General features: G+C 37.0%; 1 protein-coding gene across 8 annotated transcripts in view; it reads left to right on the forward strand.

The window, feature by feature from the left end:
• GRM5 (glutamate metabotropic receptor 5) overlaps positions 1-14,791 on the forward strand; it is a 225,956-nt gene that overhangs the window by 92,504 nt on the left and 118,661 nt on the right. For all 8 annotated transcript variants that reach the window (XM_072326845.1, XM_072326841.1, XM_072326846.1 and 5 more), the window contains one exon: positions 13,684-13,933. In XM_072326845.1, coding sequence (XP_072182946.1) covers positions 13,684-13,933 — 250 coding nt within the window. The remainder of the gene's footprint in view (positions 1-13,683; positions 13,934-14,791) is intronic.

Below are 14,791 nucleotides of genomic sequence, written 5' to 3' on the forward strand. Positions count from 1 at the left end.
AACTGACGTTTCTTCTTTCATACAATAAATTCCATTGGGAGCATCTGTTCAATGCAGTGCCTGACGACCTGGCACCAGATCAGAAAGCTTCCTGCACTCTGCACAAATTTTGTAATGTGGTCCAAGTGGGAGCATCATTATTTACACTCAGATCTCTTTTACTCTGTGATTAACATGCTGTGATACCTGCTCATTGCAGCCCATTAGTCCTTGTACCATTTGAGCAGTCAGATGTGGCATGTTCAGCAGCCTGGTCTTCTCATTTTGAAATGCTAATACATTTCATAACATCAACATTAAACACCACTGTGTTCTTTTTTAAGCAAATGCACCACTACAGTTTATGATACAATTAGTAAAGAGGTCTGAAAAATACAGAGAAGTTTGTCACAAAAACTGACCTCCTTTTGAATTTGTATTTCTTTGATTTTGACTGGAGAACTATTTACTGTGAAAATAATAATAATAAAAAAGGTACTGCAGAAAATTCTGTTTAAAACCAAAGATGAATGAAAAGGAAAACACTGGAGTCTTTATATCCTAAAATGGGAATGGAAAATGAGCTTTAGATGTAAATGCCTCAACATAAGGATAATGGTGAAATTTTGTTATGCATTTTGGATATGGAAGTGCTCCTTCTTTTCCCTTATGATAGAAGTTTCTAAAGACTACATATATGGCGAAAATCTGATCTGATATGCACTCTGACAAACTTGATTACAAATAAGCAATATACTTATCAAATAATGCAGATTTCTTGAATGATGTCCTACCTTTGCACTTTGAGTCAGACAACATAGAACCAGAGGGAATGGTTTCAAGCTACAGCAGGGGAGATTCAAGCTGGACATGAGAAAGTATTACTTCTCAGGAAGGGTGGTCAGGCACTGGAATGGACTGCCCAGGGAGGTGGTGGAGTCGCTGACCCTGAGGGTGTTCAAGGAAAGACTGGATGTTGTGCTGAGGGACATGGTTTAGTGGGAGCTATTGGTAATAGGTGAACGGTTGGACTGGATGATCTTTTAGGTCTTTTCTGACCTTGGTGATTCTGTGATTCTATGAACATGATGACTGACTTAATCTTTTTATTTTTATATCTAAACAACTTATCATTATGTCCTCAAAGAAAAATGCATTGCTGTTAATGAATAAAAACAGTGAAGTTAGTCAGGGGTAATAAAATCTATTTATGTTATAAATTTTGATAAATTCTAGTTACACTGAAATATAAGTGGAAAAAAAAAAAGTAATTAGAAAACTCAGTATGCCTAACAGAAATTGTTTGCAAAGGATGTTAATTAACTGAAAAATGTTATAGCATTATCTATGTGTCACTGCAAAATCACTTTAAATTTGAAGATTTGATAAATTATTAAAATCTGATTAATATGAGTTTTGATTGTAACTTCAATAGTGAATGACACAACTACTTCATAATAAATGCAAACCTTCAGAGCTGGTGCAGGAACAAAAAACATACTTGAAAGAGTCCAACAGAGGGTCACCAAGAGGATCAAAGTATCTTCTTATAACAAGAGCCCAAGAGAAATGAAACTGAGAGACTCAGGGGCATCTCATCAATGTCTAGAAATATCTGAAGGGAGGATGCAAAGCGAAAGTTTCCTCTAAGCTTTAAGAAGCGCTTCTTTATTGGGCTGATGACAGAGTGACAGAACACTGGCACAGGTTGTCCTAAGAGGTTGTGGGATCTCCTCCTTGGAGATCTTCCAAAGCCTCCTCGATATGGTACTGTGCACCCTGCTATGGGTATCCCTGCTGGAATGGGGATTGGGCCGGATGGACCCAGAGGTGATTAACACAGTGGTGTCGAAATATTAAGATAGGGATTCCAAGCACTATTTAATATCAGGAGTATTTTATTGCTGAAAGTAGCAAAAAATACGTACATGGGTGAAGGATAAAAATATTTCACTTCCCTGATATCCCCAGTCAACCCTGAGACTGGTGCCTGAAAGGGAGTGCAGGTGACATCTAACCTGGGGCTGGAATCATGAATATTTTCTTTGTACTTGATATTTATAAGCTATTCCAGAGATTAAGGCTGTTTTTGTTTTGTTTTGCTCTTTTATTCATTCATTTCCTTCTTCCTTTTACTCTCTTTATCCCAGGGATTTTCATAAAAGGCATTTTATAATGAAGTACTTCATTTCTGACAAACACTTTAGAAAATTCAGTGTCAGTTCTTTAAACAAGTCTATAAGGTTCACAAGAATCCTGTGAGACAGTGGTTTAAAAAGGGTAGAAATGCTGAATTTCTGAGAAAGTTTTAATTATGGATAAGGAAAATAAACCTTTTGATACCTCAGTTTTCTCTCTGCCTTTTCTTCCTGTTTTTCCTCTTTGTTTCAGCTGTGATAGAATTAATTTATTAGAATTAATTTATTTTGAGTTAATATATAGTCTATAGCTGTAGTCAAACCGAGTCCAGGTAGGTTTGGATTTCGGATACATTCATAAAAAATAAAAATCTTTTGCTGCAGTCGTTTAGACCTAATTGTAACACTTGTCTATATCCCTAAAAGGGATGAAATATGTATGGCTATTCTGGAGTTAACATAAAAAATGTCATCAGAGAAAGCAGCAGAGGAATCAAGATTCTGGTATTCTAAGCTCTTAATATTCTAGTTCAGGAGGAACAAAAAATGTTTAGAAATTCCTAAGCAAATAGTTGTTTTCTAAAGAAAGAGACTGAACACCATTAACGCATTTTACTTAGACACTGCAGAAATGATTCATTTTTATGGCATCACTGTGATTGTTTTGGATAATCTCTACTTCCATCAGTTTGATGGAAATGTAATGCATACTTTACAACACAAAATAAATTTACCTGTGATATGTATCATGCATTATAGTGCACAATAAAATCTATGTCATATCATTTTGCTCTAAAGGAAATAAACTAAAAAAAGACAGGCTGACATTTCTGTTGTGATGAGATATTTTTTCCCTTGAAAAAAAAATGAAGTTGAAGTCAGTACATGCTAAAAGTCTATCCATTTAAAAGGAAGGGAAGGGAAGGGAAGGGAAGGGAAGGGAAGGGAAGGGAAGGGAAGGGAAGGGAAGGGAAGGGAAGGGAAGGGAAGGGAAGGGAAGGGAAGGGAAGGGAAGGGAAGGGAAGGGAAGGGAAGGGAAGGGAAGGGAAGGGAAGGGAAGGGAAGGGAAGGGAAGGGAAGGGAAGGGAAGGGAAGGGAAGGGAAGGGAAGGGAAGGGAAGGGAAGGGAAGGGAAGAAGGCACTTTAATTCAGGCATTTAAAATGCAGTTGTAAATGCTTGTTTGTACTGTGAATGAATTTATCCTCTACTCCATTTTCTTGCTGAAAGTACTCTTACCAGTGACACATTTAGCAGTGCTGGTGACTACTTCTGTGGTGAAGTATTAACATACTTGACACTGCAAAAACATTAAACTAAAGCTTAGTTCTTAATTCAGATCTTTTGGAATCTTTTCTTACCACATAGTTTTTTGGATTTTTTTTCAGGTAGGGGAAATTATTTTTCTTTGAATAATATTCTTTTTTTCTTGATACTAGTTACCCTAATTACTTTCTGTGTGAACTGTATATTTAAAGTATTTGCATTTATACCTTATTGTTGTAGGAAACAGATGGTAACCATGTCCGGATTTTTCATTCTTATATTTAGAATGTCAGTTCCCATGACAAGTTCTGATGTGCTATTAGTGAACATCCTGCTGTCTCACATTCTATGGCTGACAAGAGCCTACACATGTAAAGATGAAAGTTCTGTTGACATAATCAGTTCAGAAAATGTTCTAGCCTGATTAGCAAAACTAAATATAATTTTAGAAAAATGGATAATCACCACAAAAAAATTTAGGAGAACTTCCCAGATTACATTCTGACATGGGGCCATCAACAGTAGAAGATTCAGGTTCACACTCCATCATCAGAGATAAATGAGACTCTATTATTTCCACCATCCTTTTTAATAGTCCTAACAAGGGAATATTAATGGCTGTTTGAGGAAAGGAGTTCCAATAAAAAAAATTACCTTGCTCTCCATCCTCAACCCACAGTAAAAACATTCAGAGGAATAAAATTCATTGCAAAATGCCTAGAAATCACTTATATTTCCCTGAAAAATATACACTAGCTGTTAATAAAAAACAACAACAAAAAAATCAATCTTGTTTTATAAGCTTACTAATTCAAATCTCATTTAAAAATCATCTTGTTTTCTTTCTGTGTTTTGCCTTTATTACTATCTTCCACTCAGTGCAGATTTTTTTTAGCTGAAGGATGCCAAGATGAGCTTGTTTCTTTTCCCAGATATCTAGTCAAGTAAATAACATCTCTAGAAACATTTGCAACATTTCTGTATCCTGACTGCTATCCTCAGTGTTGTCCAGATCAATGTCATTTACAACTTCCATCAACACTGCCTACTTCCTTTTCAGATCATTAACAAAAACATCAAATATAATAGATGCCAGTGTTTAGCACATCAGTTGAGACCATAATTATCTTTGCTCTTGAGCATCTCACAGTCAAAAAGTTTCAGATCCTCTGATCATTCCACCGTCTGCTCTTTGGCCCAAAGATTTCTATTCAGCATCCTTATAAAAAAGTCCAGAATTCCAGAATACCTGTATTCATATATAAATATATATGAATTTAGATATATATATATATAAATTTCCCTTAGATAAAATTCTAGAAATATTTTGCTGATCCTTCCAGCACTTAAGCAGACTGTGGGGGTACCTAACAGTATTTTCCAAAGCACATCTCCTTTAGTGTCAATGTTATCCTAGAAATCATGCCAAATAAAGGGTATAAGATGGGGGAGATCTAGGCAAATGAGCACAGTTTTCCTGAATGCTCTGAATATTCATTATTCTGGTATGACAAGTGACAGTATTGATTCTTCAGTTTCTAAAACTTGCAATGTAACTTCAAACAGATGGTAAAAACAGTTCCCTTTGCTGCATCTATTCCAATATAGGCATTCATGTTAAAGAGAATCATAGGTAAACCTGGATACAGCACTACAAGCAGGGCATCATCAGAGCAGAGGAAAATAATCATCTCCATTTTTGCTGACAAAATTTATTTAGATGTATCTCAGGATATCTCTGGATTTCTGGGATGCAAGTATACATTAACAACTCATGTCAAGCTTTTCATCAATCAGACTTGATCAGCAACCTAAGTCCTTTCCCTTATGGCTGCACACTTGTCCATTTCTCATCCAGTCCATACTGATACACCTCAGTGCAGGTGTAACATCTTGCACTATGGTTTGCATATTGTTCATGTGGGTTCACATTGAAGGGGTCAGACACTTTAGTGGAGTCTGTTGTGATAGGATGAGGGGAAATGGTTTCAAACTAAATGGGAGATTTAGATTGGAGAAAAGGAAACAGCTTTTTACAGAAAGGGTGGTGAAACACTGGCACAGCTTGCCCAGACAGGTGGTGAATGTCTCATCACTGAAGATATACTCAAGGTTGGGCTGGATGGGGTCCTGAGCAATCTGATCTAGCTGTCTCTGCTCACTGCAAGAGAATTGGACTAGATGGCATTTAAACATCCCTTTCAGTGATTTTATGATTCTGTGATTCTATGACATTAGAGGCTTTCTGAAGAAAATACACTCGCTCGTGAAAAATATCTCATACATTCTTAGCACATACTATTCCAGAAGAAAGTGAAGGCAAGTCTAATGCTTGAGTGTTCTTACTAATATAATGATGTAGTACATATTAATGAGATGGAGAACAGGAATGTCTTCTTAGCCATTTGATGCCCCAAAGAAACAAAATAGTTCTTTCAGTCCATGTCAGGATGAATAAATTTCTTCATTTCATTTCCTGAAGAAAAAGTTCTTCTCTATTTTTTTCTTTTCTGTAGCTGAGTGTACTGTAGGAAAGTTTTGCTACTCTGATGTTGGATTGGTCAACCCCCTTGCCACAAACAAGTACACCTTCCAGTAGGTCAGGTTGCTGAAAGACCCTCCCAGTCTGGCACTGAACACTTTCAGGTGATGAGGGCATCCACACCTCTGGGCAACATATGCTGCTGTCTCACCACCCTCACACTGAAGAATTTATTTCAAATATCTATTCGGAATCAACACTCCTTTAGTTTTAAACCATTATCCTTTGCCCTGTCACTACAAGTCTTTTCAAAATGTCCCTTCCCAGCTTTCTTGTAGGTTCCCCTTAGGTACTGGAACACTGCTGTAAGGTCTCCTTGGAGCCTTCTCCATGTTGAACAAGCTTAGGTGTCTCAACCTACTCCAACCCTCTGATCGCTCTTGTGACCCTCATCTGGATTCACACCAATATTTTCACATCTTTCTTATGCTGCGGGAGCCAGAACTGAATGAAGTATTCCAGGTGGGATCTTGACAATCCTTGATCTTCTGGCTGCAATTCTTCTGTTGCATCCCGGTATATCATTGGTCTTCTGAGTTGCAAGCACATATTGCCAGCTCACACTGAACTCTTTCATCAACCCACATCTCTAAGTCCTTTTCCTGAGCTTTACTGAATAAGATTTTCACTGATCCCCATCTAAAGCATGTCAAGATCCATCTGGATGAAGTCCTTTCCGTCTAGTGCACCAACCACATCACTTGGTGCCCCCAACAGACTTGCTGAAGATGCATTCAGTCCCACTGCCCACATGGTAGTTTCATACAGTATGAATCCCAGTACGGGATTCTGAAGGACTTAACTTGCCACTGGATCTGAGACACCGACTGTCACTGTTTGGATGCAGACATTCAGCCAATTCCTCACCCATCGAATAGTCCATCTATCATATTAATGTCTTTCCAATTTAGAGACAAGAACATTTTGTGGGACTGTATTGATGACTTTACCCATGTCAGGGTAGATAACATCAACTGCTCTTCACTTTTTCACCAATTCTGTCTCTCTGTAGTAAACGACACCAAGTTAGTCAGGGATGATTTTGTTGTGTTTGAAGACATATTGTGCTTTAGGAAAGTCTGGTATGTCCCCTTCACATCATCCTCATCAAAATCTTCTGAAAGGCATTAAATCTTCTGAAAAGCACCATTAAATGCAAACAGTCACAGATCTGCCTTCCAGTTACCACTCTACATATGCATGGATTCCTGATAGACGTGGACTCTCTGAGGGTTCAAATTAGGACAGTCAGGAAACCCATTCTTATCCCAAAAGAACATGATGAATATGAATATGCACGAACATTTAAAATGAAATTAAGGTGTTCTCTAAGGAAGTCTTGTTGTCATATACAATTACTGCAGGAAATACTAGGTATGATTACTAAAACAGGTGTTAGGCATACAGAGTAGCTATTTCTATAATAAGCATGCTGTGGTTATTGGCACAATTAAACAAATGTGAGCTTTCATGAAGGTCCTGTTTCTTCATGAGTGATGCACAATGTAATTTCTTACCATTCACTGACCAATCTCAAATTAGTTCTCAATCATCAGCTGCCTTGTTAAGGCCAGCTCCTCCCCAGTTTTGTTGTTCGTGGTGACGTCATGTGGTATGGGATAACTTTTTGGCCAGTAGTTGTCCTTGTTCTGTCATCTCCCATCTTCTTGTGCGCCTACAACTTCCTCATTTGCAGAGCAGTGTGAGAAGCTGAAAAGTTCTTGCCTTAATGCAAACATTGCACAGTAACAATGAAAATATCAGTGTACTATCAACATTATTCTCATCCTAAATCCAAAGCACTGTCACAATAAATAAAATTGTCTCAATTCCAACTAAAACCAGAAAATGTATTCTTTACTAAAATAGCCTATAAAGATTTCAATGAGAACTTCCTGTCAGAAAACACCTCACAAAACTCACAGGGAGGAGCACCATTACTTACTTAAAATATATAGAATTTTTAAGCATCAGTGTATTTCATTTTCTGGTTTTGAAATAAAAACAAACTTTCTGATTCAGAATGCATATTTTTATTTTATATCATAAAAAGTGACAGGAGGCTTATACAAAAATGATAAAATAGTCAATACTGGAATTAAATATCATTTCAACAAATTACTTCAATCATGCTGAATTGATTCTTAAGAAGATTAGAAGCAGAGTTTTTTTGTTTGGCAAATACTTTTGAGATTATTGAAACATTTCTTGTCCTTAAATGGAGAAAAATAAAAATCTCAAAACTGTTCACTTAAAAGTTAAATAATTTCATATCTATCCAGTATGATGTCATGGTAAGTAATATTCCATTATATTGATAACATTTTTCGGTACTGCCTTCATCTATAAAGACACCGGATAGACTGTGAATCCGTCTGTGTCTGAGTTTTATGAATACTGAATACCAGTGTTCATAAATCCAGTCTGAGGGGTTTACAATTTGAATAGAAAATATGACCACCCAAATAAATTGATGATTCTCCTTGATCATATGGATAGATAAGAACAGAGTCATACATATAGTCATCTGTTTTTCATGTCCCTTGTAAAGCTTTAGCTGTTAGGTCATACACTCCATATCACTTTGCAGTAGTCTATGCTTAAAGAAGACAGTTACGGCAAAATTAAGGAAAGAGTAGGTATTTTTCTTAAATGAATAACTGAGAATTTTTGCCACATGCCTTGCTTTTGTTCTTTTTCAGCTCTCTGATAACCCCTCAAGTCCAGTCAACATTAGCTGGTTGCTTTGCTTGTGCAGTCATTTATTTACAGAATTTTTCCACTGACTTTGTTCTGCATGGGATGCAACAAACCAGTGTTATAGAATCATAGGACGGTTTGAGTTGGAAGGGACCTTAAGATCATGTAGTTCCAGCGACCCTGCTGTTGGCATAGACACCTCTGTGTACACCGTGTTGCTCAAAGCCCCATCTGCCAAAGGAGTGAAGAAAAAAAACGCTTACATGTAAAAGCTAATTGCATTTAACAGGAGAGATTTTCATTAAGAGGGGGTAGCAGGTAGATACTATTTGTGTTTTACTGTGATTAATTTCAGGTGTAGAAGTCAGAGAGATTTCTAACATCACCATCTGGGAGACAATGCTACACATTCCTTACCTCTTAGGAAAATTATCTTGATAATCAGTGAACATGTTGCCTTTCATAAATATCTTCAATACCTCCCACATGTATTTTCAAACTTACACCTACTTAGATTTATTTAAGGTATTTCTGGCAAAGTTCATCCTGTTGATGACAATAAGAGAATAAAAAACCCTGAATATTCTCTATCCTCTGTATTGATTGCAAAATACCTAATGAGAATTTTAAGTTGACAACTTCACTTTTTCTGTGCTTCAGATCCAGAATAAAATAGTGCTTTCCACTATTAAAATTTTGGGAGTATTTCTCTGTGATTGGGAGGCTCATTGCTAGCTAATGAATAATATCACTCATGCCTTCAATTTCTTGAGACCACTATTCTTAGACTTTCTGAATTTTTACTGTGAACTTCATGGCCTGAAGCAATTTTACATCCTAAATCTTCCATTAAGGCTGGTTCAATGAAAGTCTCTTATAAGCCCAAAAATCATCTGATAACAATATGCACATACAGCAAACTATTATAGATAAGTGAACAAGGAAAAAAAAAAGACATCCTGTATTCCATAAAGAATACAGTGTACTTTTAAATATTATTTTAGGTTAAAAACCTTGCATTTTTGCTGCGTAATGCAGTTAAGATCTGAACAGTTTATGTTCCCATGGTTCAGTTGGCTCAAATGCTGGGCAGGAGGAGTAGTACGAGCAACCAGCAGTTTTCCCGACCCTGTTCTATCGGATTGGAGTATTATTATATACTGTACTGTATTAACCCTCATCTGGAAAAAAGCACAATCTGTCCTTGTTAAGCTTCTTAATAGCTTCTTTCTAGTACTGAATCATTGGAAGTGGAACTAACAGATTGCTATAGTTAGACTATAGACTGGGAGATGTGCCTGAGTTCAGAATGAATTTACAACTCGGAAGTGGGGATAAGCATTGCTGATGATGATGTAATCAATGTTTTTTATTTTATTTATTTTTTTGTTTGTTTATTTAAAACATGCAGAAACATGTGAGAGCAGTTTTTGAACTAGGACTAAGAGACCAGATATTCAGGTAGGCAACATGAAGGATTCAGGCTCATATAAGAGCTCAGCTGCCTATTGTTGCCATGAGTACAGAACATATTTCCAAAAAGTCACCAATATCTAGCAGCTCTGATTATGCCACAAACTTTCAAGATTAGACGGACACCAGTAAAAAACTGTGTTACCACCCCCAGCAGAACAATCACAACATAGGGGCTCCACTTTCCTAACACTGAAATAGGGGTTGAATTTGGTGGTGGAGGAATATGAACTGACCATACATCAGTTCTAGCTTTTGTTGTTTGTGGAAACTTTTTCTGCTGAATTGAAATTAGACAAATAGCAGTCAGTCAATCCTTCCCTCCTGTTCAATTTTTTTTCTTAGGAATTTTCATTGTTTGTAAGTAGAAACAGAATAGCTTCATGGCTAGATTGCCTGGTTGTAGGCAACTTCTGACACAGGGAACTCCCAGAAGATGTTGCACTGGCTTCACTGTAGGGCTCCTGAATTAATTTTCACTTAGAAATGAAACTAAAAAATTGCTCTTCTCAGCATGAATCCATGTATTGGCCAGGCATGTGTGCAAGCCCAGAAATCTTTCTCCTTGACTCCTAGAACTTGCTGAAGACAGGGAACTACTCCACTGGTGGAAACTTGTTCTTCCTGTGCCAGTGTGGGCAATTATCTATTAAGGAACAAAAAAAAAAAAAAAAAAAAAAAAAAAAAAGATTACATTCCAAGAATCAAATATCTATGGGAAACCCAGTTCCACACAGAAAACATGGAGATACTCTCCCACTGTGAACCTCACCTCATCCTCAAGGAAATGATATAATATACGTTCCCTAGTTTTCTACTCCCTGTGCTATATGTGCATCTTTGTACACGTACACATCCACTGAAGGAAATTAACCACAATGTGCAATGCAAAGGAATTTAATAGAAATTTATTCCTTTATCCACCAAGAAGTGTTCATTATCCCCAAAGCGTTACTCAAATTAAACATACATAACTCATCAAACCTCTAGCAAAACAGGGGAATTCACTATGAATAATTAAAGAAGTAGTGTTTAATCAGTAATGATCATGACAAGATCTCCACTGGTGTATTTGTATGAATATCTTGAAGAAGAAATATGGCTGTTTCCGTCAAATCTCCCTAGAGTTCAGGCAGCTACAGTTTTCCCAGTTGGAGAACCCACTCGCAGATACAGAGTGCTGGGATGCACTTGTCCCAAATGTTAAGAAAGTCACTTTTTTAACTGGCCTTTGTAGTTTAGCTTGTTTCCTCTCATTTTTGGTGAGGCACTGCTTTTTGTATGGTTTCAGAAAACCTCCCTGTCCTGATAAATGATGAGATTATAGCATTTATGTAATGGAAAAGACATGAAAAAAATTAATTAAGTGGTGGATGTCCCATCCATGGAGAAATTCAAGCTCAGATGGGATAGGGCTCTGACTGAACTGTAGGTATCCCAGTTCATTGCAGGGAGATTGGACTAGATGGCCTTTAACTGTTCCTTCCTGCTCAATTGATTCTATGCTCATCGCAAGACCTACTACTCTTCCAATACTGCAATTATTCCTGTTCTTAGGTTATAAAGCAAGCTTTGGGGTAATAGTTTTGGATGTTTATAAGACTTTCAAAGAGTTCAGTGTTTGGAACAGTGTAGAGATAAAGCTCTGTAATTAAGGATTTTTTCACTGACAATTTCTTCATAGAAAATGAAGTTTTCAAAATTTATATTTCTTTGAAATACATTATGAATTGGTTTTGTTTGTTTGTCTCGAAAGTCTATTTCTTGTCAAACTGTCAAGTTGTACTTTAGGGGGCCTCAGGGCCTGGTGGAAGTTCTTTGTGACTGACCCCTATTTTTCCTCTAGACTGACTTTTGAGTCTGTAATAAGTCTTTCATGAGACACCACATTTTTGAACTCCAGCTGAACTCCTTCAGCATCTCATGGGAATCACTTGATGCTGATACACCACAGGAAATGTTTGCCCTATGAGCATGGCACATGAGAAAGCCCTGAGCATCTGATTTACTACTCCCAAGAAGCAAAGCTATAAGAGCTTAAAAATCCATGCACAATTTGCAAAGTAATGAATGGATTTTCCATCAGACCCAGTCATAGCTTGGAGGAAAATAAAAATTAGTGCTTATCACTTGGGGAGACCAGCATTTGAGTTGCCAGCCTCAAGATCTCAGTAATTCATTTCTGATGTGACATGAAATTTTTTACACGATTTCCTTTCTTCCATGCTTTGACTCTTTTGGTTATTCAGATCATCTTCAAAGTGGAGATAAAGATTCTTTCATGTTCATATACAGTCTGGGACCTAATACAGACTCTAAATTCTAAAAGCAGTAGAATAATTGAATCATAGAATCACCAAGATCAGAAAAATCCTCTAAGATAATCCAGTCCAACCATCTACCAACAGAAGCAATTTCTTATATGGGCAGGCTCAGTGTTTGGTGGTTCCAATGTCCAAAGTCACAAAACCAGATGAAGACAGTGACATTTCAAATCCCATTGTATGATTCTCAGTACTTTGCATGTATTTTCACTATTGTCTTATGTACTATTATCTATGCTAGAAAAATATTTTTCCTCACAGAGTCTTTCACCTGCACACAAACAGAAGCAAAAGATCAGCAGTTCATTGCAAAGGCATTACTCTAACATGCTCATTCAGTCTCATTAACATATTGACTGTGTTTGTGTGGAACAGTACTCAGAAGTTAAGACAATACTTCAGAGAAGACAAGAGTTCCTGTCTCTAATTCTTTCTAAGCAAGACAAGAAACAGATTTAGGAAGCCAGATGGAGGAGTGCACGAAACCAGAAAGACAGTCCTGGTCAGTCTGATAGTAAGTGGGATCAGTACACCTCCTGTTTAAGCTCTGTGGTTTTCCTACAGGCCTGGTAATGAAGAAATTTTCTATGGTGAGATAGAATAATGAATAGGCATATCTATCTACAAGTATTTGTTACCAGCTTGTCCCACAGAAGAATAGCTTGAAAGGAAATAACAAGTTCCTGTTGAGTTTCTTGACATTTAATTAAAAAAATACAGATGTACGTTTGATTCATCTGTGATTTTGCAGTCTCTGTAAATGTTTATTTGCCCTGTTTTGTCATTCACTGTCCTGAGTCACCGAAAGAAATTATTTCATGGCAGGAAAACCTTTACTTTCAGTGTAATTCAAATGTTGTTGCTGTTCAGATTTCAGTATGAACAAAGTTGTGTTCATACTTGTGAACAAAGACAATGCCTAATTTATGTATACTTTGCTGTAGACATTTTGAACAGATACTCGGAGGTATTGTGATAACTATCAGCTTTTATTCAACAGAGAAGATTGTGAATAAAATTCAAGTTTCTTAGGAAAATTTGTTGATCTTGGCTTGAAAAATAGATGAATAAATTGTAGTGTTAATTTTTTTTAAGATTATTTATGGTTTTTTTTGTGTGTGTTTATTATTATTTTTTTTTAAGATGGATACACTGATCTCTGTGCAGATACATTATGGACTCTTTAAAATATTTGCTGTTCCCAAAGAAATAAAAGCTACTGCAAATTTTAAAATATTCATGAACATTTCCGTTTGCATGTAGGAAACTACGGTGAAAGCGGGATGGAAGCTTTCAAAGATATGGCGGCCAAGGAAGGAATCTGCATTGCACATTCCTACAAGATCTATAGCAATGCTGGTGAGCAGAGCTTTGACAAGTTACTGCGGAAGCTCCGGAGCCACCTGCCCAAGGCAAGAGTGGTTGCCTGTTTCTGTGAAGGCATGACTGTGAGAGGGCTCTTAATGGCTATGAGGCGCCTGGGACTTGCTGGAGAATTTTTGCTGCTGGGCAGGTGAGTAATGCTACACATTTATAAACCATTTCATCAGAGAAGGGCAAAATAAAAGACAGTCTAGTGATGCATATGTAAAGCCTGCACTCATGATCTCTTCTAGATACGCACAGTCTAAAAGCAGAAAGTAACGTCAGCTGTGTTGTAGTGGTACATATTGTAGAAAGAAAAGTTTTATTGTCATGATATGCCATGCAAACATAAATCTGGCCAGTTCTAATATGATCATTATGAGAGGGAAAGCAGATGCAGAATGATTTGGTTTGTATCATTCCTTTCAATTACAGCAGTTTAAAGTGTATGATGTATGTGTACAAACTGAACCTAAAACTCATTCAAATATTGTTAAAAACTGCTAATGTGGTTTCTGGATAGATCTGAAATGGGTGTCTCCAAAAAGAAGAGGTTAATATCCATCACTTTTTTTTTCCTTTTCTTCAGTCAATGTACTGATCTGTCTCTGCTGAGCTAAAGGCAACAAATAGGTGAAACTTCTTACATGGGATTCATTGGTACCAGTAGTTCTTTCTCTGATGTTTATGGGGAGAAAGGAAAATGCTCAGATGTGTTCACCCAGTAGGAAAAGCCCATATAATAGGCAGAGAAGTATAATATATTAATGTCTACCTACTGGGACCTTACCACAGAATTACCACATATTCTGAATCAATAATTGGACCCCAAATGAGATAAGAAAAATGGTATTTTGAAGCACACCAGGTGCTAGCTAAAGTTGCCTGCTGCTCTTCAGGTGCGTTATTATGAGGATGGTCTGATGCTGTTCCAAGTATGAACAGAACAGGAACAGGAATAAAACAGTATCTGTGAAATGAGATATCCTGATGAGTTCCTCAGGGC

This window comes from Excalfactoria chinensis, chromosome 1 (genome assembly GCF_039878825.1).
Source record: "Excalfactoria chinensis isolate bCotChi1 chromosome 1, bCotChi1.hap2, whole genome shotgun sequence".
Lineage (NCBI taxonomy): Eukaryota > Metazoa > Chordata > Aves > Galliformes > Phasianidae > Excalfactoria > Excalfactoria chinensis.